The following is a 23,630-nucleotide window of genomic DNA, read 5'->3' on the forward strand; positions in this document are numbered from 1 at the left end:
TATGGAGAAAATGTACCATTTCTGGGAGAGAACGAGGGACAGGAAAGACCTTGCTTTAGCATAAGTTCTTCCCTCCTACCCACCCATTATAAACTTGGGATTTTAATGTCCTCATAGTCATAGTGTTTTCTTTGGAGAAGAAGACTTCCTCCAAAGCTCTTTGAATAGCTCCTTTTGATGAAGTATACCACATTCCTGACTGTGGTATTCCAACATCAAGAACTATTCCGAGTTACTGTTTTCACATGCTTAGTACACTTCTGACTATGGAACTAGGTCTTAATGGACAAGTAGCAGTAGTTACATATTCTTTATCTCTTTTTTTTAAATCATTTTGTTGATGGGGGCACTGTTTATAATTTAAGCCTTTTCCCTATGCCTCTGCTATGGACTGTAGCTGAAATCCAAAAATTCAAACAACAAAATGTAATCTTTTTTTTTTTTTTTGTCTTACCAAGATCTACATAAAAATGGCAACAAAGGGTCCAAAAATTAAGACTGAAGTCCTCTGGAAAGGATCTATGACATATGGAAAGGTCTCTATATTCAAGTAGTGAATTAAAAAGAACCATTAGGTAATACATATTGTTAGATGACTATAAAGAAAATCAGAACTGAATTATTTCACTTTCAGTAAAACTTAGATTGTGGATAGCTGACAATCTAAAAGGACCCCAAGAATTCTTCTGCAAGGGGCTCAAGGCATAGAATACAGTGTTTTTGGGCAATTTTTGCTGTTCATCTTTTAATGACTGATCACCGCTGGTGAATGATCATGGCACCAGACTTTAGCAACTTCAGAATTAATCTGTGATGATGATGACAAGGCTTGGGATCCCACTGAGTCTGAGAGCTCTTACCTCCAACATAGAGTGGGGAGTCAAAATTCAGAGTGGACTGCTTTGATAAATTGGTGATGATTTTGGGGCTGCCTCCATCCACAGAAAGAGAAAGACTCTGATCCAGAGCCAGAAGTTCCACAATATGGAAGTTTCCATCATTGATTGTCTCCACACTACAAAGGAAAAAGCAACTTAAAGGATGGCTTCCAGTTTCTTTTGTTAAGAAGTTACAATACAAATGCCAAGCAACACACCCTATGTAAAGATTCTAAAATTAATAAAGATAAAGACCAGTACTTGATTAAAAAAGATAGACTATTTTTTTCAAAGGAGACATAATCAATCTCTCCTTAAAAATGGAAACAAAATAAACTCGTTCTCCCAGTGGAAGACGTGGAAATGAAAACATTTGATCATTATCCAGTCACATTCTCCCTATATGTGGAAATAACAAAAGCTAATTCATGCATTTGCCTTCAAATGTTCCATTCTATGCTACTGTTATTCCAAAGTGGAATCAGAAGCCTATACCTGTGTCAAATATGATCCCCAAACAGTGATGCTAGGGCATCATTTACAGCTGGTCTTTTAAACGTAGTACATGAAGACTTGTTAAAATCAAATATATACACAAATATAGGCAGGAATTATGTAGGATCTGGGCATTTAAAAATGTGTTATTCGCACAAGTAGAACCTCAACTGGAGTTGGCGTATTGCACCACAGTAAAAGACTCTAAGGTGAATACAGGTCCAAAAAGGATGACAGAGGACCTAGTGGGGGTTGTATTGTTATATGGAAAACTGGGAAATGTTATGCATGTATAAACTATTATATTTACTATTGAATGTAAAACATTAATTCCCCAATACAGAAATTAAAAGTAAATACATAAATAAATAAAAATAAAATGCCAAAAAACGTGTTATGGGGGGGTGGGGTCAGGCAGTGGCTCACCTGGTTAAGTCCTCACAGTACAGTCATAAGGATCTGGGTTCAAGTCCCTGGTCCCCACCTGCAGGGGGGAAAGCTTCACGAGTGGTGAAGCAAGGCTGCAGGTGTCTATCTTTCTCACTTCCTCTCTGTCTCCCCCTCCTCTCTCAGTTTTTCTCTGACCTATTGAATAATAAAAATAAGAATAAAAGAAAAAATGGCCTCCAGGAGCAGGGGATTCGTAGTGCTGGCACCGAACCCCAGTGGTAACCCTGGAGGCAAAAAAAAAAAGGATTATCAGTCTTACTTTGCATTTTTCATAGGGATGCCCATCAAATGTTATTTCTATAAAGAGGTTGTGCTCAGTGGAGAGTGGGAATAGCGTGAAATAAAATGCTCAGCAGAATCATATCTCAGATATGGTTGGGAATAACATGACTCTTTAGCTTCTAAGGACCTCTGTGAGGCTCGGTTTAACAATCACTACTGCTACCTCCTAATTTTTCTGAGGTTTATAGAGCTTCATAAAATGGATAATGACAAAAAGATTAAGAGATTAGGTAAGTGGAAAATAACGACGGGAGAGAAAGAGAGAGAGAGAGAGAGAGAGAGAGAGAGAGAGACTCAAACTCTCTTTAATGTTATGGTACTCCCATGTGCTAGGGTTCAAACTTGAACTGCATGAATGACAAGGAACAAGCCCAAACAGGTCAGCTACCTGCTGGCTTCTGAAATGTTTACAATATAGATTGTAAACTGAAAGCAGTGTAACAGCAGGCAAAAATGAAAACAGTTCCAATTAAAAAAAAAAGCATGAGAATCAATAGAGCAGTGCCAAGGATATTCTTTTAACTACAGAAGCAAAATATGGCAGAATAGATTGGAGCCAAAAGTACACAGCAACCATCGAAGGGCTAATACGCTGGGATATTGACTAGAGAGACAGAAAAAGTGGCTCAAAAATAGAAATGTGGAAAGAAATGATAGATTGTAAAGACCTTCAGGAGATAATTGCTTCAGTGTTCAGGTGCTGACACATAAATTTGGAAAAGAAGTGAAGTCTCAGAATGTACAGGAAAATCTAGCAGCAGCAGAAGATGCTCCTTATAGAAATTGTGCAGTTAAGTGGGGGGGGGGGGGGCAGATGGTGGTGCACCTAACTGAGCTCACATGTGCAAGGACCCAGGTCCAAGCCCTCGGTTCCCACCTGCAGGAGGGAAGCTACAAGAGTGCTGAAGTAGAGCTACAGGTGTCTCTCTGTTTCTTTTCCTCTCTACTTCCATATCCCCTCTTAATTTCTATCTCTATCCAGTAATAAAAAAATTGAATGCAATTAACAATTAAATGTAAAATAAATAAATAAAAATTGTGTGGAGTTAAATGTTAGTTATTAGTAATATATATATATATGTTACCACCACCACCACCCATCATAGAAACTATGCTATTAAGAATGTCCTTCAGGAGGGAGTCGGGCGGTAGCGCAGTGGGTTAAGCGCACTTGGCACAAAGCACAAGGACCGGCATAAGGATCCTGGTTCGAGCCCCTGGCTCCCCTCCTGCAGGGGAGTCGCTACACAGGCAGTGAGGCAGATCTGCAGGTGTCTATCTTTCTCTCCCCCTCTCTGTCTTCTCCTCCTCTCTCCATTTCTCTCTGTCCTATCCAACAACAATGACATCAATAACAACACTAACTAAAATAATAAAACAAGGGCAACAAAAGGGAATAAATAAATAATTAATTAATTTAAAAAAGAATGTCCTTCAGAAATAAATTTCCAGCTTTATTTTTTAATATTAATTTTAAGATATTGCTAAACACTAGTAGAAATTTAATTTCTTTGGGGCATGTATAGGTCAAGTCCTTAAATGTCTAAACTAAGTAAAACATTAAAATATATACATAGAGTGGGGCCAGGTGGTGGCACACCTGGTTAAGTACACTTGTTCCAATGTGCACAAAGACCTGGGTTCGAGCCACCAGTCCCCACCTGCAGGGGGAAAGCTTTGAGAGTGGGGCAGCAGTGTTGCAGGTATCTCTCTGTCTCTCTACCTTTCTATCACTCTCTCGATTTCTGGCTGCTTCCATGCAATAAATGAAGATGATATATATATATATAGAGAGAGAGAACAACCCCGGAGGTTGGACTTTAGTAGGGGCACCAGACTTGCATGATGGAGGTTAAGAATTCTCCCTGGCGTCACATATCTCAGAGGGATGCTTTATTTCTTTCTAGCTCCCTGTCTAATAAATATATAAATAAATATTTGGGGGAAAAAGATATACACAGAGTAACCAGTTTCTCCTTTGGAGTCTTATGCTAGTCTTCCATTGACATTACATGAATCTTCTGCCAACACTGCCCTTACTTAAGCTATTAATCTTAAAAATAGACTTCCACTTTCTTCATCTTCGGTTGCAAAGACAAAGATAAGACTGTAATCGCAACTGTGTTCTTGGTCAGACATTAGCTTTGGTAATCAGCACAAACACATCATTGTGTTTGTGCTGAAGGTGTGTGTGTGTGTGTGTGTGTGTGTGTGTGTGTGTGTGTGTGTGTGTGTGTGTAGGGTACAATTGAATGGCTTAGTGCCTTTGAAGTTTTGTGCAGTGTTTCAACTGAGAAGCTGGAACTAGGTAATTTCAACATCAAGCCATCTCATCATGGCTCATTCATTGTTTTACTTGTTGTAGTTGTTTTTTTTTTTTTTTTTTACCCCCAGAAGAACATATGTCTTTAGATCCTGCTAATTTCAAGCAACAGTAAAGCAGGGGCCGTGTACTTTATATTTCTGTATCCACTGACACACCTAGCAGTGCTTGAATATATGTTAAATAGAGCAAACATATAGCAAGGATAGCAAAAATAATGTTTTAGTAATGCAAGTTTGATTATACTTCTACATACTGAAAAGGATTTAAGCATAAATAGGACAAGAATTTAAAGGTGAATTTTATAAAAGTTCTGAGATTTTTCTATGGTCATGTTCTGAAGAATGACATTGGGAGACAGATTGTGCTCATCTGGTCTTTGCTGTCACTAGTAGTGGGGCATTGGGTGATTGTGATTTCATGTAATGTAGCTCTGCTTTCTGCCCCTCGTCAGATAAATGCAAATGATAAGGACAAATAATTCTACTACAGGTCAGGTACTGTTCTAGGAACTTTACATGAGCTAACACATTGGAGATTCACAATGGCTGGAAGTGAGGATTTAGTCAGTGGCTAAACAGATTTAAGCCAGGTGTTAGATTATGCACTCTTTATTATTACTTAACAGTTTTATAACTACAAAATAAAAACCAAACAACTTTAAAGCATCTAGTACATATGGCATGCATTCTAATCATTAAAAAAAGATTCAAACATATGGTACACATTCCAAGTATTTCAGGAATAAAATTTTATGGAAAATATTCTTATATGATAGTTTTACACTTAGCTGTATAACTATAGTTACTAGAAGTCACAGAATTGTGAAAAAATGTGTAGTGATATTACAATAAGAGTTTGAAAGTTACAATAAAGCATTTAAGGTGTAGATAGGAGAAGAAAAGATAGGTGATAGATAGATAGATAGATAGATGAAACTTGAATTCTAATTTCTCAATTGTAAGCGAAATATAAACTAAATTGATTTTTCTTCCTCCAAAAGGTCCACATGTCCAGTCTCATCATTCTAGAATTCAGTAAGAGCAACCACAGAGTCTAATTCCATTTGTGTTTCCTTGGAACTAAGTGAGACAGCACTTTGAATTTTCAGCACGGACTGTGAAATTAAATGCCTTTGATTATTGTCTTTTAAGATGTTATGGTACGTTTGAGGTCTGAAGAGAATAAATCAGAGGTAGGCATGTTCTAAGTTGGTCTTCCATGCTGTCATCTAAAGAACAAGATAAATTCAATAGTGTCCAGCAATTTTTTCCCTTTAGACTCATTAGATATAAAAGCTGTGATTGACAGACCAGTCATCACATGATAAAATTGAGTCACCATTGATTGTAATCTATTATATGTCCACTTGCTATTCTTCATATCTGCTTGGATTTTGTTAAGCATTGATAAGCTCTTTTGCACTGCTCCTTACGGAACTATATATTTAATGACTCACAAAAGTCACAAATAAATCACTTAATATTGAGCTTTTGCACTGAGAACATAAATTGAATTTATTTCCATTATACAACTCAGTTTTCTTAGACTATTTATTATCTATTTGGATCTCTTGAATTTTCTAATGGATGTATGACAACAAAGCAATTATTCAACAGTATTCTGTGGGTTTCACAGAAAAATAGTTTTAACTGTGGTCTTAAAAAAGAGGGGCTCTTGGAGGCTGGGCAGTAGTGCAGCAGGTTAAGCACACATGGTGCAAAGTGCAAGGACTGGAGTAAAGATCCTGGTTCGAGCCCCCAGCTCCCCACTGGCAGGGGGTTGCTTCGCAAGTGGTAAAGCAGGTCTAGAGGTATCTTTTTCTCCTCTCTGTCTTCCCTTTCTCTCTCCATCTCTGTCCTATCCAACAACACAAGGAGCTATAACAACAATAACAATAACAACTAAAGCAAGCACAACAACAACAACAACAACAAAAGGGAAAAATGGCCTCCAGGAGTAGTGGATTCATAGTGCAGGCACCAAGCCCTGGTGATAACCCTGGAGGCCAAAAAAAAAAAAAAAAAGAGGGGCTCTAAATTGTGTTTTAGTTTTGCTTTTTTTATACAGGACACATCACACATCATCAACGATGATACTTTTATATTTATACTCATACCATAAATCTTATCATGTTTCAGTAGTTTTAAAAAGTAAACAGTTTAAACAGTAAACGGTAAACAGTTTAAAAAGTAAAAAATGTAAAACATTAATTCCCCAATAAAGAAATAAATTAAAAAAAAAAAGTAAACAGCCAAGGGCAGGGGTAGCCAGCATAATGGTTATGCAAAAAAGACTTTCATGCCTGAGGCTCCAAAGTCCAATCCCCCACACCACCATACGCCAGAGTTGACCCAGTGCTCTGTTAAAAATAAATGAATGAACTAAGCTGTCACAAGAATTCCATATTTTGGGGAGTCGGGCTGTAGCGCAGCGGGTTAAGCGCAGGTGGCGCTAAGCTCAAGGACCGGCGTCAGGATCCCGGTTTGAGCCCCCGGCTCCCAACCTGCAGGCAGGTCCCTTCACAGGTGGTGAAGCAGATCTGCAGGTGTCTGTCTTTCTCTCCCCCTCTCTGTCTTCCCCTCCTCTCTCCATTTCTCTCTGTCCTATCCCACAACAATGACATCAATAATAACTACAACAATAAAACAACAAGGGCAACAAAAGGGAATAAATAAATAAAATAAAATAAAATAATAAAAAAAGAAAGCAATCTAAAAAAAAAGAAGTTTAAGAATTCCATATTTTTTTGTTTTAAGATTTTTTTAAAAGTACCTGCTAGCCTAGTCTATGCAATGAAATAGAAATCAGAAGCCCCCCCCCAAAAAAAAAAAAACTTCACCGATAATTTCATTTTAGATACTTCAGAGACACCTGTAAATTGGGGGGGGGGTGGCGCTAATAGAATACATACATTCCTACCAAAGGAAGAGACCACCAAATGTGCTTTAAGGTATGTATCTGAATGTGTAAAAGGTTTGGGAAGGATCTGTGCCCTCCAATCTTGCAGTGAATAAATGAAGAGGGGCCGGGTGGTGGCACACTTGGTTGAGCACACATGGTACAACACACAAAGACCCAGGCTCAAGCCCACAGTCCCCATCTAGGAGGGAAAAGCATTGCCGAGCAGTGAGGCAGGGCTGCAGATGTCTCTCTGTCTCTCACTCTCTAGCTCTCCATTCCTCTCAATTTCTGGCTGCTTCTAGCTAATAAATAAACAAAGAGAATAAAATAAATGAAAAAAGTGAAATACAATGGTGATGCAACTTGTGTAAGATTCTCCAGCTGACAGAAAGAGATGCCTTCTGGAGAACATCTAGATTCGTCTCTTCTCTGTCTACCCAATAAGGCTACATTTTTTCGCCCATAAAAGTAAGCAGGTGGGGCCGGAGTGGTGGTGCATCTGGTTGAGTGTCCATGTTACAGTGCATAAGGACCTGAGTTTGAGCCCCAGGTCCCCACCTGCCGGGGGAAAGCTTTACAAGTGGTGAAGCAGGGCTGCAGGTGTCTCTGTCTCTCTCCCTTCTCTCTCAATCTCTAGCTGTCTCTATCCAATTAATAAAGATAATAAAAAATTTTAAATAAATAAAATAAAATAATTTTTTCAAGTAAGCAGGTAAGTTGCAAACACTAGAGACTATGCAGTCAAGCACCTGTCAGCAGATGAAATCTCAAGTCAGTACGGGTCCTGTATCTTTGACAGGTGGTTTAATCAGAGTATCTGCTGTTTCTTTTCTTTTACAAAGATTAATTTCTCCTTATGAGAGGGATAAAGCAAGAGGAAGAGGGAAAGAGAGCAGAGCACCAATCAGCCACCATAGAGTTCTCTGTCTCGGTATTAAGCTTTTGTTTTTGTTTTTGTTGCTATATTAAACCTGACAAGGGCTTCACACATGCACTGACGGGGCTCTATGCTGAGCTACCTCCCCAGTCCTAAAATAAAGTGTTTTGTTTGGCTTATCTCTGGGGGGTTTCATTACTCTGGACTGGATTTTTCAGATAGAAACTTTAAAACAGAGGCAGAGGAAGAAAAGGAAAGACATGGTAGCACTGAAGTTTCCTTCAATGTGGTGGGGTCCATGCTGGAACCTGGGTCACTCAACATGGTAAGAGAAAGCCAGGTGTGCTATTTTGCCAGTATTTATTAATTAATTTCATTTTGAAGATATACTTTATTTAATGAGAGAAACACAGAGATTAAGATATAGGGAGAGAGAAAATAAGAGCAGAGCACTGCTCTGTTCTGGCTTATGGTGGTACTGGGCATTGAACCTGGAACCTCAGCCCCTCAGACATATAAGTCTTGTGCAGAAACACTAGGTTATCCCCCCAGTCCAGTTACTCATTTAGTTTTGAAAGATGTTGTCTTATGGTATATATAAAGAGAGAGGAGAGAGAGAGAGAGAGAGAGAGAGAGAGAGAGAGAATGTGGCATTAGACATTGGACCTAGTCCTTAAATATGCAAGTCTTGCTCTCTAGCCACTGAACCATCTTCATGACTGACAAAAATATGCATAAAAAAACTGATGAGAGAACTAAGGGTAACAATAGTATTGTTGGGCTTTGCTGCAATGGTGGAGAGGCAGAACCTTTCACATTCTACTAAGGCCTATGCAAGGTCAGATGCATTTGGAATAAATGCAAGACTGTTAGGAACAGAGTTCAGACTTTGGAAAAATACAAGCTGAAGGTGAGAGAAAGGAAAAGACTAACTTCACAAGCAGTGAAGCAGGTCTGCAGGTGTCTGTCTTTCTCTCCTCTTCTCTGTCTTCCCCTCCTCTCTCCATTTCTCTCTGTCTTATCTATCCAACAACAACTATGACAACAACAATAACTACAACAAGCGCAACAGTTGCAACAAAATAGGAAAAATGGACTCCAGGAGCAGTGGATTCATAGTGCAGGCACTGAGCCCCAGCGATATCCATGGAGGAAAAAAAAATTAGGGACAAAACCAAATTTGTACATTAATGAAGTATGGTATCTCCACAGACTGAAATGTACTGGTCTAGAGAACAGAAAAGGAGGAAAAAAGAGACAAGGGTGAGAAAGGATCTCAAGAGAAAGGATCTGTGTACAGTACTGAAAATTTCCCAAGGTATAGCACTTAGTTAAAAAGAAAAAAAGCAGCAAAGTGCCAAAGATGGATAAATAATAAGTTTGTATTTTTTATATCCATGTATTCCCCCCCCACAAAAAAACTTAAAAATTAAAACTAGTGAGAAGAATAGAAGCATACTTGTACATAAATACCATTTCTATCTTCTTCGTTCTTTTTTTTTTCCATTGCTATTACTGGGGCTTGGTGCCTGTACTATGAATCCTTTTATTTATTTATTTTAATTAATTAATTAATTTATTTATTCCCTTTTGTTGTCCTTGTTGTTTTATTGTTGTAGTTATTATTGATGTCATCGTTGTTGGCTAGGACAGAGAGAAACGGAGAGAGGAGGGGAAGACAGAGAGGGGGGAGTGAAAGACAGGCACCTGCAGACCTGCTTCACCACCTGTGAAGCGACTCCCCTGCAGGTGGGAAGCTGGGGGCTCAAACCAGGATCTTTAGCCCTGTGCTTTGCGCCATGTGCACTTAATCTGCTGTGCTACCACCTAGCTCCCCCTAATTTGTTTTGATATTAAGTGCCACAGTGAATCACCTTGTGCAGTAGGCTTCCATATCTTGAGCTCCATCTGTAGGAAAAATTTCCAGGAGAGGTATATCATAGGATACAGAGTAGAGGTATGTCCTCCATAGAAATGGTAAAGAGTCTGCACTTCTTGCATTAAGAATGAAGATACAGGAAACCTTTTTATTTCTTCTGCTATCTATCTTCCTTCCTTCCATTTATTATTATTTTTTCCTTCAGGGTTATGGCTGGGACTCAGTGCCAGCAGGAAGCATCCACTGCTCCTGGCAGCCATTTTCCCCACCCCCATTTTATTGCATAGGACAGAGAGAAATTGAGAGAGGAGGGGAAGATAGAGAGGAAGAGAGAATGAGAGACACCTGCAGATTTGCTTCGCCACTTCTGAAGCATTCCCCTGCAGGTGGGGAGCTGGAGCTCGAACCTGGGTCTGTATGCATCATACTGTGTGTGCTTAACTGGGTGAGCCATGGCCCAGCCCCCTCTTCTGTTGTATTTCTAAAAGAGGCAATTGAGAACATGTCCTGCATTGCTAGAAGGCAGATTAGAATGAAGATGTGAGGACAAAGTTTAGTTTAGTAATTTAATCCTGATTCATCACAACCCACTGTGGGGGAGATGGGTGAATAAGTATAACCTATAGGTCTAGATTCTGAGCACACAGAGATGAAGTTGTTTGCCTAAACTGATACACTGCCAGCTGCCTATACCTAGATCTGCACATGCTTCTTAACTCGTACAAATGTTAGATTCTCCTATTGTGTTGACATAATCTAACCACTCTCAATAGTCTGTCAAAAGCATTTTCTTCTTTCAAACTGAAATATCAACATATTCATATATTACATGTTTGTGGACATATGGTATCCATTTGAATTCAAGGCTATCATCATTTCTTTCTTCCATTTAAAAATTAATATAATAACATTACCTTTCATGACCAGCCATACACTAGACAGCAAAAGGTAAAGATAAGCTACATTCCCCCCCCCCCCCCCGCCCAAATCTCACAATACATGTCTTCTCCACTAGACAGACATTTGTGATTCACAAACAGAAGCTTCCACCTGGAACTTCAGGTTCCTGATGAAAATCACACAGTGTGACTATTTTTTCTTTTTCTTTTTCTTTTTTTTTTTTTTCCTCCAGGGTTATTGCTGGGCTCAGTGCCTGCACCATGAATCCACCGCTCCTGGAGGCCATTTTTTCCCCCTTTTGTTGCCCTTGTTGTTGTAGCCTCGTTGTGGTTATTGTTATTGCCCTTGTTGACGCTATTCGTTGTTGGATAGGACAGAGAGAAATGGAGAGAGGAGGGGAAGACAGAGTGGGGGAGAGAAAGATAGACACCTGCAGACCTGCTTCACCGCCTGTGAAGCGACTCCCCTGCGGGTGGGGAGCCGGGGGCTCAAACTGGGATCCTTACGCGGGTCCTTGCGCTTTGCGCCACATGCGCTTAACCCACTGCGCCACCGCCCGACCCCCTATTTTTCTTTTTTATAAATGTTACAGTGCATGCTCCATGGTTTGTTGGATAAAATGATAATGAACATAGACTCAAATAAAACTCTTATAGCAAGTCCTTCCTTGGATATAATCTCTCTCTTTTTTTTTAAAAATTTACTTATTTTCCCTTTTTGTTGCCCCTTTTTGTTGTTGTAGTCATTATTGTTGTTATTGATGTTGTTAGGACAGAGAGAAATGGAGAGAGGAGGGGAAGACAGAGAGGGGGAAAGAAAGATAGACACCTACAGATCTGCTTCACTGCCTGTGAAGTGGCCCCCCTGCAGGTGGGGAGCCAGAGGCTCGAACCAGGATCCTTAAGCCGGTCAGTGCGCTTGGCACCATGTGTGCTTAACCCGCTGTGCTACTGCCCGATTCCCATCCCTTGGTTTTCAACAATATATGTAGAAATATTTTAATCTTATGTCAGCACCAACTTAAATAAGGCAACACCAAGAACTTTAACCTAGTTTCTCAGAATTTCATGGTGCTTCCATTGCATAAAGTAAAACAAGACAAAAATGAACCATGAAATAAATACCCTAAAATCTTCTCAATGGTCTGAACCCAACTGTGGTTAGATAATTTAGGCCCTAGTCATCACCATTTGGAGCTGAAATAACTATTGTATTCAACTTGGAAGCCAATAATTACATGTTTATTTCTTTTCTCTAAATATCCCCAAGTGAATGAGCTTTCCACCAAAAGGGCTCACTTAATTCCATTCTTGCTTACAATGATATCTAATTTTCCTATAACTATCAGGAGAGATCAAATTAGGATGTGAAGGTCTTTGAAGCACATTGATGTGTGTGTGTGTGTGTGTGTGTGTGTGTGTGTGTGTGTGTCTTAGGATAATGTCAATTATACAGACAAAGACGGTTACTTTAAGCTCAGTCAATGACCACAGACTTGCCATCTTGTGTGTTTGGTTTACTGATGAGTTTTGCTCACCACATACTTAATAAAGTAAAAGAAGAGGAAAAGGAGGAGGAGGAAATTGATATTGAATAGAAGGAATACTCTCTATATCTTTTTTAAAAATCCACCTTTCTCATTTCATTTAGAGAAGTTCTGGCAAAAGCTGAACTGCATTTTCACATAGCGGGCAGATAATTGAATAGACGTAGCCTAGTCCTCTTAGGGCAGCAATTTGCTTCTAATTCATTCTAGCTACAACTGTTCCTTTTATTTTGCCAAAGCCATTCTGAACAGGAGAATCCCTCTGTGAAGAGTTAGCTTTGTCTAAGAGTAAAAGCAAGAGAGCACATTCTTCTTTTTGTAGAGTTGGCTTGCTTAGTTCACTTCAGCTACCTGCCTAGAAAAATCAGTTGTGTATGACTTTGTGACCTTGCTCTAAATGGTGGCAGTTAAGTCCACAAGCAAAGAAATTTACCAGGTTCTCTTTTTTGCAGAACTAGACAGAAAGAATCAGTGTAGTGCTCCAACAGAGGGGATCCAAAGGTTAATCTAGCAGCAAAAAAAAAAAAAAAAAGAAAAGAAAAGAAAGAAAAAAGAAAAAAGAAAGAAAGGGCACAACTCCAGTGAAATGTGTGGTTCACAGATGCCAATCCCTTCACATCTTCAATATCAAGATGATCACATGATCAGAATCTTAAAGTGAATAATATGATCTCGGAGCCATATAGTCATTCATTAGCTTGTCATGGATTAGTGCCCTAAGGGAAGGATACTGGTTTCCAGAAGCATAGAATAGATGCTCAATGAACGTGTGTTGTATCAATGGCCATTTGACTCAGTCACCGAGCTAGGGATGCAGTTATTTCTCTGATGTGTATGCTCCACCTGATCTGAATCTTCACAGGCTCACATGTACTACACTCTAGGGAGCAGAGGAATTCCTGTTTATCAATATCTTATTTGACTGGGGATGGGGCAGGAGCACCCTGCAGGAGACTATTGGGAGGGAGGAGAGTAAGGTCATTGCATTTAGAATCCTGGTTCCTATATACAAGATACTGGGTACTGTACAACAAACCATAACAAAAGGATTTTTCAAAGTTAACCCAATTACCAAATAATGTGATGATAACATTAACTATCGATTGTCTTTTTGAACCCTAAGACAGCAGGAACCTCACATCTCCACTATAGAGCCCCTACTTCCCCCAGTCCTGGAACCCTTGGATAGGGCCCACTTTCCCGTATGCCTCTCCCAATTCATATCAAATAATATTGCATCAGCCGATCACAACCTAACCAACGCAACGATTGCCACCTCAACATGCTTCACCTCAGACTGTGTCCAGAGACTTCACGTGTGGAATGACAACCCTTCAGCTTCATTACTAGGGTGAGACCTTTCCTTTTATAGTACACTCTAATTTCATCTCAGGTGGTTCACTTTCTAACAAAGTCCCAAAACCTATATATACACCAGTTTCTGTGAGAGAGAGCAAATGTTCACACGTATCCATAAACTAGTGCAAAATATATACCTGAAAGCAGAAGTACACTAGAGTTTGCAGTGAGTACCTCCCTAACACTTCCTCTCCACTATTCCAAGCTTTGGGTCCATGACTGCTCAACAATTTGTTTGGCTTCGTATGTTAACTCTCTTTTCAATCACCAGGTTCCAGATGTCATCAGGATGCTGGCCAGGCTTCCCTGGATTGAAGACCCCACCAATGTGTCCTGGAGCTCAGCTTCCCCAGAAACCCATCCTACTAGGGAAAGAGAGAGGTAGACTGGGAGTATGGACCGACCAGTCAACACCCATGTTCAGCGGGGAAGCAATTACAGAAGCCAGACCTTCTACCTTCTGCAACCCTCAATGACCCTGGGTCCATGCTCCCAGAGGGACAGAGAATGGGAAAGCTATCAGGGGAGGGGGTGGGTTATGGAGATTGGGTGGTGGGAATTGTGTGGAGTTGTACCCCTCCTACCCTATGGTTCTGTTAATTAATCCTTTCTTAAATAAAATAATAATAATAAAAAAAAAGAATCCTGGTTCCAGAGCCCTATGCCATTAGGTAAAAACAGAAATAGGCTGGGGGTATGGATCTACCTGCCAAGACCCATGTCCTGTTGAGGGACCATCACAGAAGTCAGAACTCTCACCTTTTACACTCCAAAAAGAATTCTGATCCATACTTCCAGAGGGGGGAGAAATGACCAGAGGGCCCTGAACTCTAGCTCCACAAGGACCCGGAGAGAGAACAGGAAAAAGGTAAGGACATTTGGATGTAGTAATAGGAGTGTGTGTGACTTGGAAAGTCAGAGAAGATGGGAGCATATGAGAAAAAAGGGCAAATATATAAAAATATAGACAGATAGTTGTAGAGGAGAATTGCTATAGCTTACAATAGAGGGGTTGGGAATTCAGAACTCCAGTGATGGGAATGATGCAGAGTTATACTCCTGTTATCTTGGAATTTTGTAAATCAATATTAAATCACTAATAAAAAAATAGAATCCTGGTTTCTTCCTGGAGAATTAGTTGTGTCCCTCCATTACAATCCCAGTTCTTCCTGGAACTGCTTTCCTGAGTGTGGATTTCCGGAACTACTGGCTCCTCTCAACCACATGGGTTGGTAACTAGATTCCTGGCTATGAGCTCCTGGTTGCTGCACAGTCCCTCCTCACATTTGTAAACAGTCCCCTTTATAACACCCTCCAACCTGAACAGGCCAAGTCTCTCTCTCTCTCTCTCTCTCTCTCTCTCTCTCTCTCTCTCTCACACACACACACACACACACACACACACACACACACACACACACACACACACACACACACACACACTCTTCTCATAAAGCCTGCCAGGGCCACCTTAATTCCTTCCCCACACCATTACACTATGACAGAGAAGAAGCAGTTCTTCATGGAACAATGGTTTTCACCTTGACCTGTAACTGAGAGAGCTTCACCTGTAAATGGCGGAGGCTGGGTGCGAACCGGTGTCGTAGCTGGCACGGACGCGGCCTCGGTACAGCTCCACGGCAATGTGGTCCTTGTCTCCCTTATAGAGGAGGATGCCACTGTCTTCATCTGTGGCAATCTAGCAGGAAGTAACCTTCACATTAATAGGATGTCCAGCCAGTCAAAAGGATTTCATCAACAAGAAACAGACTATAGAGTCAAGAATCATCACTGTGCTTTATTATTATTATTTTTTTTTCTTATGCCTCTCAGAAAACAACAGTAGCACTAAGGGTGAGCTGTTCCTAAACTGCATTGCTGCAAGTAAATTCATGACTTTATAGAGAATGACAAAAAGTAACTGAGTGGACTCCAGGGAGGTGGTTCATCAGTAGAACATGATGCTAATACATGAGGCCCTGGGTTTCAGCCTGGGCACTGATATTCCAAAGTAATGCTCTGATTCTCTCTGGATGTGCTGAGAACCTTCTTTGTAGCTGTTTTTCACTTACTTGCTCTTTTTTTTTTTTTTTTTGCTCCGATTATGGTCTTCATCTAGGATATATTTAATATGTGACTGCACCAAGACAGATTTCCACATAAAGTTATTCATAGGTAAGGCATGCACACAGAGAAATTGGCTTTTATTCTGCTTTCTGGTCTTTTGAGGATTTTGGAAATACCAGTTAAGCAAAACTTAGGGCTTAAGTTTCACTGTGACTACCCCCAATAATTATTCAATGTGGGCAAGTTTTAGACGGTAGAGAGAGGGGGGAGGGCCTGCCTACTTTCTAGGGTCCCGTTATTCTTGACGTCAGTTCACCTCTGCTCCTTATTGGAGAGCCAAGCTCAACCAAAAAAATGAAAGGGTGAGGCCTACAGGATATTGCCTGAAATCATTATAATCTAGCATATATTAAAATATTTTATTTACCAGATAAACAAGAAACCATAATTTGCCCCATGTATTATTTTTTTTTCCTTTTTGAGAGGATTAATGGCTTATAGTCAACAATGAAATACAATGGTTGGTACATGTGTAATATTTCTCGTTTTTTTGTGTAACACTCTAACCCCTCACCTAAGTCCTACTCTGCCATCATGTTCCAGACCTGAACACTTCCTCCCCATGCCAGTCTTTTTACTTTGGTGCAATACACCAAACCCAGTCCAAGTTTAACTTTGTGTTATCCCTTTCTGCTCTTATTTCTCAGTTTCTGTCTATCAGTGGGATCACCCCATATTCACTCTTCTATTTTTTGCTTATCTCACTTAACATGATTCCTTCAAGGTCCGTCCAAAATGAGGCGAAGAAGGTGAATTCATTATTCTTAATATCTAGAGTAGTATTCCATTGTGTATATATATATCAACTTTCTCAGCTATTGTTGGGCACCTAGGTTGCTTCTGTTGTTGGGCACCTAGGTTGCTTCTAGGTTTTGACTAGTACAAGTTGTGCTGCTATGAACTTAAGTAGACACCGATCTTTTTGCATAATTAAGTGACTTATAAAAGTAAATAATAATCAAAAGGAAGTAATATCCCTCACAAACAACTCAGATATGTATGCTTTGGAACTAAATTGACTTAAAATGAGATCAGTAAGGTAAAGCTTACCTGAAGAGTGATGTTTGTTTGGGGACGAACTTTGGCTGAAGGAATCTGAAGATATGACTCTTTGTTTACAAAATTCACACTGACCAATTTTTCACACTTCTCTCCCTGGTATCCAGGCAAGCACTGGCATACGGGCTCATTTATCCTGATGATGCACTGAGCTCCATTCTGACAATCAAAATTATCACAGGGGCTCGTCCGAGGGAGGACCATGGGAGGAGAAAATTCGCAGAACAAGCCACTAAAGAATAAATAGAAATAATACGGCCATTAGCTTAGACATAGCAGGCATTGAGGATGGAATCCTGTAAAAGAAAAATCCAAAGACAAACAGTTCTTTTTAGTGGTACCTGTAGCCTTCAGGGCAGGTGCATGTGTAACCATTCACGGCATCCGTACAGTGGGCTCCATTTTTACACTTGTTATCTTGGCAGTCGTCAAAATCAACGTCGCAGTGCTCACCAATGTATCCAGGTGTGCAGTCACATCTGTCCAAAAACAAGCAAACAACACCAGAAAAATCAGGTCAGTGTTTTCTGAGGCGACTGAACCAAAACAAGGAAAACCATTACATTTCAAAAAGAAGAAGCCACTTCCTAGTCATGGCGGCACCCACCTGACCTAATAGTAAGGTGGGGCAGGGAGAAAGGCAGAAGATTCCTGGGCCTACCTCATGTGAAAAATTTCAGCCTTTCCATTCTAAAGCTGTGGGGGCCACAGAGGAGAGTCTCAGTTGCACCGATAAAGGGAAATGATACAGCTGATGTTCTTGGAGCATTTTCTCTACAATTTGACAAGAGAACCTGTGCGTCCAACCACTCTACTGTGCCTTTGATTAACTGATTTGCAAAATTCCCTTTAAAACTTACTCCTTTCAAAAATGGTAGAGAATATTCCATCCTCCAAAGGGAGGATGGACAACATACTCTATGCTACACCTGAGGGAGATGGGTCGATATTGGGGCAGCATGGAATGTTCCTACTCATGACCACAGAATGTGAGCTCAGGTCTAGAGGGATGCAGAGGTCACACAGGATCATAAGCTAATTATGGGCCCCAGATCATATCAAATCGATGGGGTTTACAGTCAACAATATTTATACCCCTTTCCCACATTAGGGAGCTACTCTTTTCCCTGATACAGCTTTCTGGTCCTTTTTCAAGCCATGACATCATCTCCCCAGACAATAACTTGGATCCACTGGCATATCAGAATTCAGGCTCAGGGGCAAAAAGGAAAAAAAAAAAAACAAAAAAACAAAAAAAACTAGCATAGCTACTGACCCTTTGGAATTTAACTAAAATATGCCTACTTGCTGTCTTCAAAATTGAGGAACCCCCTCCCCAACTTTTCATCTGCACTATACCAGCCTTTAGGTCCATGATTGGTCTACAATTTGTTCGGCTTTGTATGTTAACTCTCTCTTCAACCACCAGGTTCGATACTAGCATGATGCCGACCAGACTTCCCTGGACAGACAACTCCACTAATGTGTCCTGGAGCTCCACTTCCCCAGAGCTCTTCCCCACTAGGGAAAGAGAGAGACAGGCTGGGAGTGGATAGACCAGTCAACTACAATGTTCAGTGGGGAAGCAATTACAGAAGCCAGACCTTCCACCTTCTGCATCCCACAATGACCTTGGGTCCATACTCCCAGAGGATAAAGAATAGGAAAGCTATCAGGGGAGGGGATTGGATATGGAGTTTTGGTGGTGGGAATTGTGTGGAGTTGTACCCCTCTTATCCTATGGTTTTGCAATGTTTCCTTTTTATAAATAAAAAATTAAAAAAAAAACTTGGCAGAGGAGATCAAGCAGAAGTAGCCCACCTGTGATGCTGCTAAAATAACCTGAAGTACAGACAAATACAATGACTCACTTACTTCGCTATACAAATAAAACCATGTTTAAAATGATTAAACTATTGGATGTGAAGAAAAGCAAACACATGAGAAATCGTCATATTTATATTAAATATTCTATTCTATTCATAACCACTACCAGATCTAAAAATCTACTAAGGTATAAAATCAAACACCAAAATTACTAGGTAAAATAATGGATCCATAATTAGTTATGTTATTATAGAGAATGCAAATGGGGAATCTCCTCTTAAAAGACATGCCTTAGGATGGCATCTTTTTTCTTCTTTTAAAAATGTTCACTTATCAAATGGAAACATTGACAAGAGTATAGGCTAAGAGGGGTAAATTTCCACACAATGCCCACTCCCAGAGCTCCATATCCAATCCCCTCCCTTGAAAGCTCTCCTGTTCTTTATCCCTCTGGGGACTCTGGGTCATTGTGGGGATGCAGAAGGTGGAAGGTCTGGCTTCTGTAACTGCTTTTCCACTGAACATGGACATTGGCAGGTATAAATGTTTTTTAAAAAAATTATTTATTTTCCCTTCTGTTGCCCTTGTTGTTTTATTGTTATAGTTATTGTTGTTGTTATTGATGTTGTGGTTGTTGGATAGGATGGAGAGAAATGGAGAGAGAAAGGGAAGACAGAGAAGGGGAGAGAAAGATAGACACCTGCAGACCTGCTTTACCACCTGTAAAGCCACCCCCCTGCAGGTGGGGAGCTGGGGCTTGAATTGGGATCCTTACTCTGGTCCTTGTGCTTTGCGCCACATGTGCTTAATCTGCTGTGCTACTGCCCAACTCCTTATAAAAGATTTTTTTAAAGGCCTACTATAGAGACAGACATTGTCACCTTTACCTACGACTCCAAACCCCAGGAAGTTTTAGTTATCTGAGGATACCTAAGAGAAATTGGCTTTCAACCTGTGTTTGAAACTATAAGGGACCACCAGAGCCTCTACAGCTATGGCCACAGAGGGGGAGGGAGTTTCTGGAAACTTCCCTCTGTGCTTCCCTGCTGTGAGTGAGTAGGTTTACACAGTGGACTTCTGTGAGCATTTCTGTCACTTCTATTTAGGGCTTAAGAAAATGCTCACTGACCTTAGAAGACAAGCCAGATCGTTGTGGGTTGCAGAAGGTGGAAGGTCTGGCAGTCCTCACTCCCAGAGGGATAGAGAATGGGAAAGCTATCAGGGGAGGGGATGGGATATGGAGATCGGGCAGTGGGGATTGTGTGGAGTTGTACCCCTCCTACGGTTTTGTTAATGTCTCCTTTCTTAAATAAATAAAAAAAAAAGAAAGAAAGAAAATAAATATATTTTTTAAAGCAAAAAGAAGAAGAAGAAGAAGAAGAAGAAGAAGAAGAAGAAGAAGAAGAGGGAGAGGGAGAGGGAGAGGGAGAGGGAGAGGGAGAGGGAGAGGGAGAGGGAGAGGAAGAAGAAGAAGAAGAAGAAGAAGAAGAAGAAGAAGAAGAAGAAGAAGAAGAAGAAGAAGAAGAAGAAGAAGAAGAAGAAGGAGAAGAAGAAGAAGAAGACGACGACGACAAGCCAGGAAACACACTTTGCCCTACAGCATATGGATTTTGCTCTGAACCTTTCTTTATATTATGGCTTCATCCTCAACGATGTATAACTTTTTAATCTGCATTGCCATCAGCATTATTGCTGGTGTTCCTTGGCGGCCATTTTATTGGCTAGGGCAGAGAGACATGGAGAAAGTAGGGGGAGGTAGGAGGGGAGAGAGGAAGACACCTGCGGACCTGCTTCGCTGCTTGTGAAGCATCCTCTTTGCAGGTGGGGAACAGGGGCTCAAATGTGGATCTTTGTGTGAGTCCTTGTGCTTAGTACTGCTTGGTACTACGTGCATTTAACTAGGTGTGCCACCATCCAGCTTCATTAACTACTTTTTCAGTTTCAAAGATGAGGATTTAAGTGAAAAAGGGAAAATTTACCACATCCAAGTAATTAGGGATGCTGCTGAAAATGCGAAATCAGCACTACACCACCCTGGAGGGCTGACTTCAAGGAAACAGGGCAACGAACAGACTGCTCACTCTGCGTGAATCAAGAACTAAGGACAAGGGGTCGGACAGTGGCAGAGCGCCAGACCTTCATGCCTAAGGCCCCAGGACCCATTCCTGCTACTACCACATGCCAGAGCTAAGCAGCACACTGGCCTCTCTGTCTCACTTCAGAAAATGAATCATTAAAAATAAAAGAAATACAACGAGTCTGCTACAGAAGCATTGCTGGCTCTAGTGCCAGTGGCTTTCATGCTAAATCAGAACAAAACAAACAAGTCCAGTTAAATGGTTCCTAAGTGGCCATATACATTATCCGCTAGACGGACAAGGTCTGAGAGCAGAGATTCCATCAGTGTTAATGGGAGCAGAGCCACTGAAGTGCAAAGCATTAAAAAAAGGGGGGGAGAAATGCTTTGAAACACTCTGAATTATTTATCTGAGAAAAGAAATCAAAGTAAAAGATAAGAGACCCACACATTCGCCACAGTGGTTAAGAGCTGTTTTTTATATCTCCTTCTCTTCAAATTCCATTTTTCCAAGCCTACTAGAACTTGGAGGCATGTTACAAGTAACATTTTGTTGTTGTTGTTTTGTTTTCCTTTTGTACCTCAGACTGACTTTCAAACTAGGGAGGGATTATTTAATTACGAATCCCTTCAAGTTGTTATTATCAATGAAACCCATCACGTTCTCTCCACTCTGTTATCTGACACGGTGAGGATGAAAGCAAAGAAATAAAAGATAGCGTTTAGAGGTTCAAAAGCTGACTAAGGAAGATGCATGCTTGAAAATACAGCTTATGGCATATCATGCTCTAAAAATATCTCCAGGCAATTTAGAAGATTTATGAGGGATGTAATCAAGCAAAAGAAGGCAAGCCAGCTCTGTTAGCTTGGTAGTAAGAACATGAAGGGGAAGTAACTGTACAACTTGTCCAAACGACATTTGTCACGAGAGAATTTTGCCGGCTGCTCCGGATAGTTTTGGTTTCTAAGCCCATTTTCTTTTTGCACCTCACTTACCAAGAAGGAACAGTTATTTAGAACTTGGGAGTCACCGTATACACAGACTTAAGCAGTTTTCTGCTCAGCTACAAATAGTTATAAAAGAAGCTCACCCATCAAAGCTGACCACAGTGGTTCCCTAACTTACAGAACGCATAATCCAGTGCAGTACTCTTTCAAAAGGACAGAATCGAATTGAGTGTAGTAATAGATATTGAATTAAGAATTCATTTTGGAGACTTCTTTATTTTTTAATGATCTCCACTGAGTTTTACTAACATGTTATCTTAGACTGCCAGTGCACGAAGCACCTTGAGACTTGTATAGCAGAACAGCAAGTCTCAAAAATCACCTGCTTGTTTAATAATCAGGATATAAAGCAGAGTAGATCTATTCTACTTTATATCTTAATGCTTTTTTATTTTTTCAGCCACCAAGTTGTAGAAGCTACCATGACGCCAACCTGACTTCCCTGGGCAGAGGACGTCACCAATGTACCCTATAACCCCACCTTTCCAGATCCCTGCCCACTAGGGAAAGACAGAAACAGGCTAGAAGTATGGATCGATCTGCCAATGTCCATGTTTAGTAGAGAAGCAATTACAGAAGCCAGACTTTCCACCTTCTGCACCAAATAATGACCTTGGGTCCATAGTCCCAGAGGGATAAAGAATAAGAAGGCTTCCAATGGAGGGGATGGGATACAGAAACCTAATAGTGGGAATTGTATGGAATTGTACCCCTCTTATCCTACGGTCTTATTAATAGTTATGAAATCAATAAAATGTAACTAAATAAAAAAAAAACCACCTGCTTGTTTAATTTCCCTGAGAAATGGTAGCATTGATTGTGTAAGGGCATGTCTTCAGTTTGCTAATTTAAGCTGTAGGCAAATCAAACACTTGTAGTGTACAAATCACCTTCCTAATGTATTGTATTTATAAGTAAATGTAGTGCAGAACTTAATACAAAATAAAGATTCCAGCTTTTTCCATTTCTTTTGTTCTAGGGGTAGTAAACTGAAATAGAATGAAAAATATAATAAAAAGGGAGGCAGGGCTTGAAACACCCAATTAAGCATACATATCACCAACCTGGATTCGATCCCCCATTCCCACCTGCAGGGAGGTTCTGCTTCGAAAGTGGTGAAGCAGGTCAGTAGGTGTATGTGTGTGTGTGTGTGTGTGTGTGTGTGTGTGGGTGTGTGTGTGTAAGTGTGTGTGTCTATCTATCTCCCTGTCTTCTCTCAATTTCTCTGTCCTATCTAAATATTTGTTTATTTATTATAGGATAGAGACAGAGAAAAATTGAGAGGGGAAGGGGAAGTGAAAAGGAAGACAGACAGACACCCGCAGCCCTGCTTCACCACTCATGAAGCTTCCTACTTGCAGGTGGGGACCAGGGGCTTGAACCTGGACCCTTGCACACTGTAGTATATGCACTTAACCTACTGTGCCACTACCTAGCCCAAGTCCTATCTAATAGAAAGATAAAAATAAATGAAAAAATACAATAAGAGCTATTCTTTTCTTTTTCAACAAAGAGAAAATGGGACCAGCCAGTGCTAAAACTGCAGCTGTGTATTTTCAAATGACTAATGTTAAACCAAATGGAGTTGTTATATAATTTCTAAGGAAAATATGAGAATCAGTATTTCATTCTGATTGAT

General features: G+C 40.4%; 1 protein-coding gene across 1 annotated transcript in view; it reads right to left on the bottom strand.

Annotated features, from left to right (window-relative positions):
• Positions 1–23,630, bottom strand: part of SLIT2 (slit guidance ligand 2) — a 349,772-nt gene that overhangs the window by 7,055 nt on the left and 319,087 nt on the right. Inside the window, exons 16-19 of the mRNA XM_060187732.1 lie at positions 17,421–17,558; positions 17,071–17,311; positions 15,462–15,592; positions 861–1,015 (exon numbers count right to left, since the gene is read on the bottom strand). Coding sequence (XP_060043715.1) covers positions 861–1,015; positions 15,462–15,592; positions 17,071–17,311; positions 17,421–17,558 — 665 coding nt within the window. The remainder of the gene's footprint in view (positions 1–860; positions 1,016–15,461; positions 15,593–17,070; positions 17,312–17,420; positions 17,559–23,630) is intronic.

Source organism: Erinaceus europaeus, chromosome 3 (genome assembly GCF_950295315.1).
Source record: "Erinaceus europaeus chromosome 3, mEriEur2.1, whole genome shotgun sequence".
Taxonomy (NCBI): Eukaryota; Metazoa; Chordata; class Mammalia; order Eulipotyphla; family Erinaceidae; genus Erinaceus; species Erinaceus europaeus.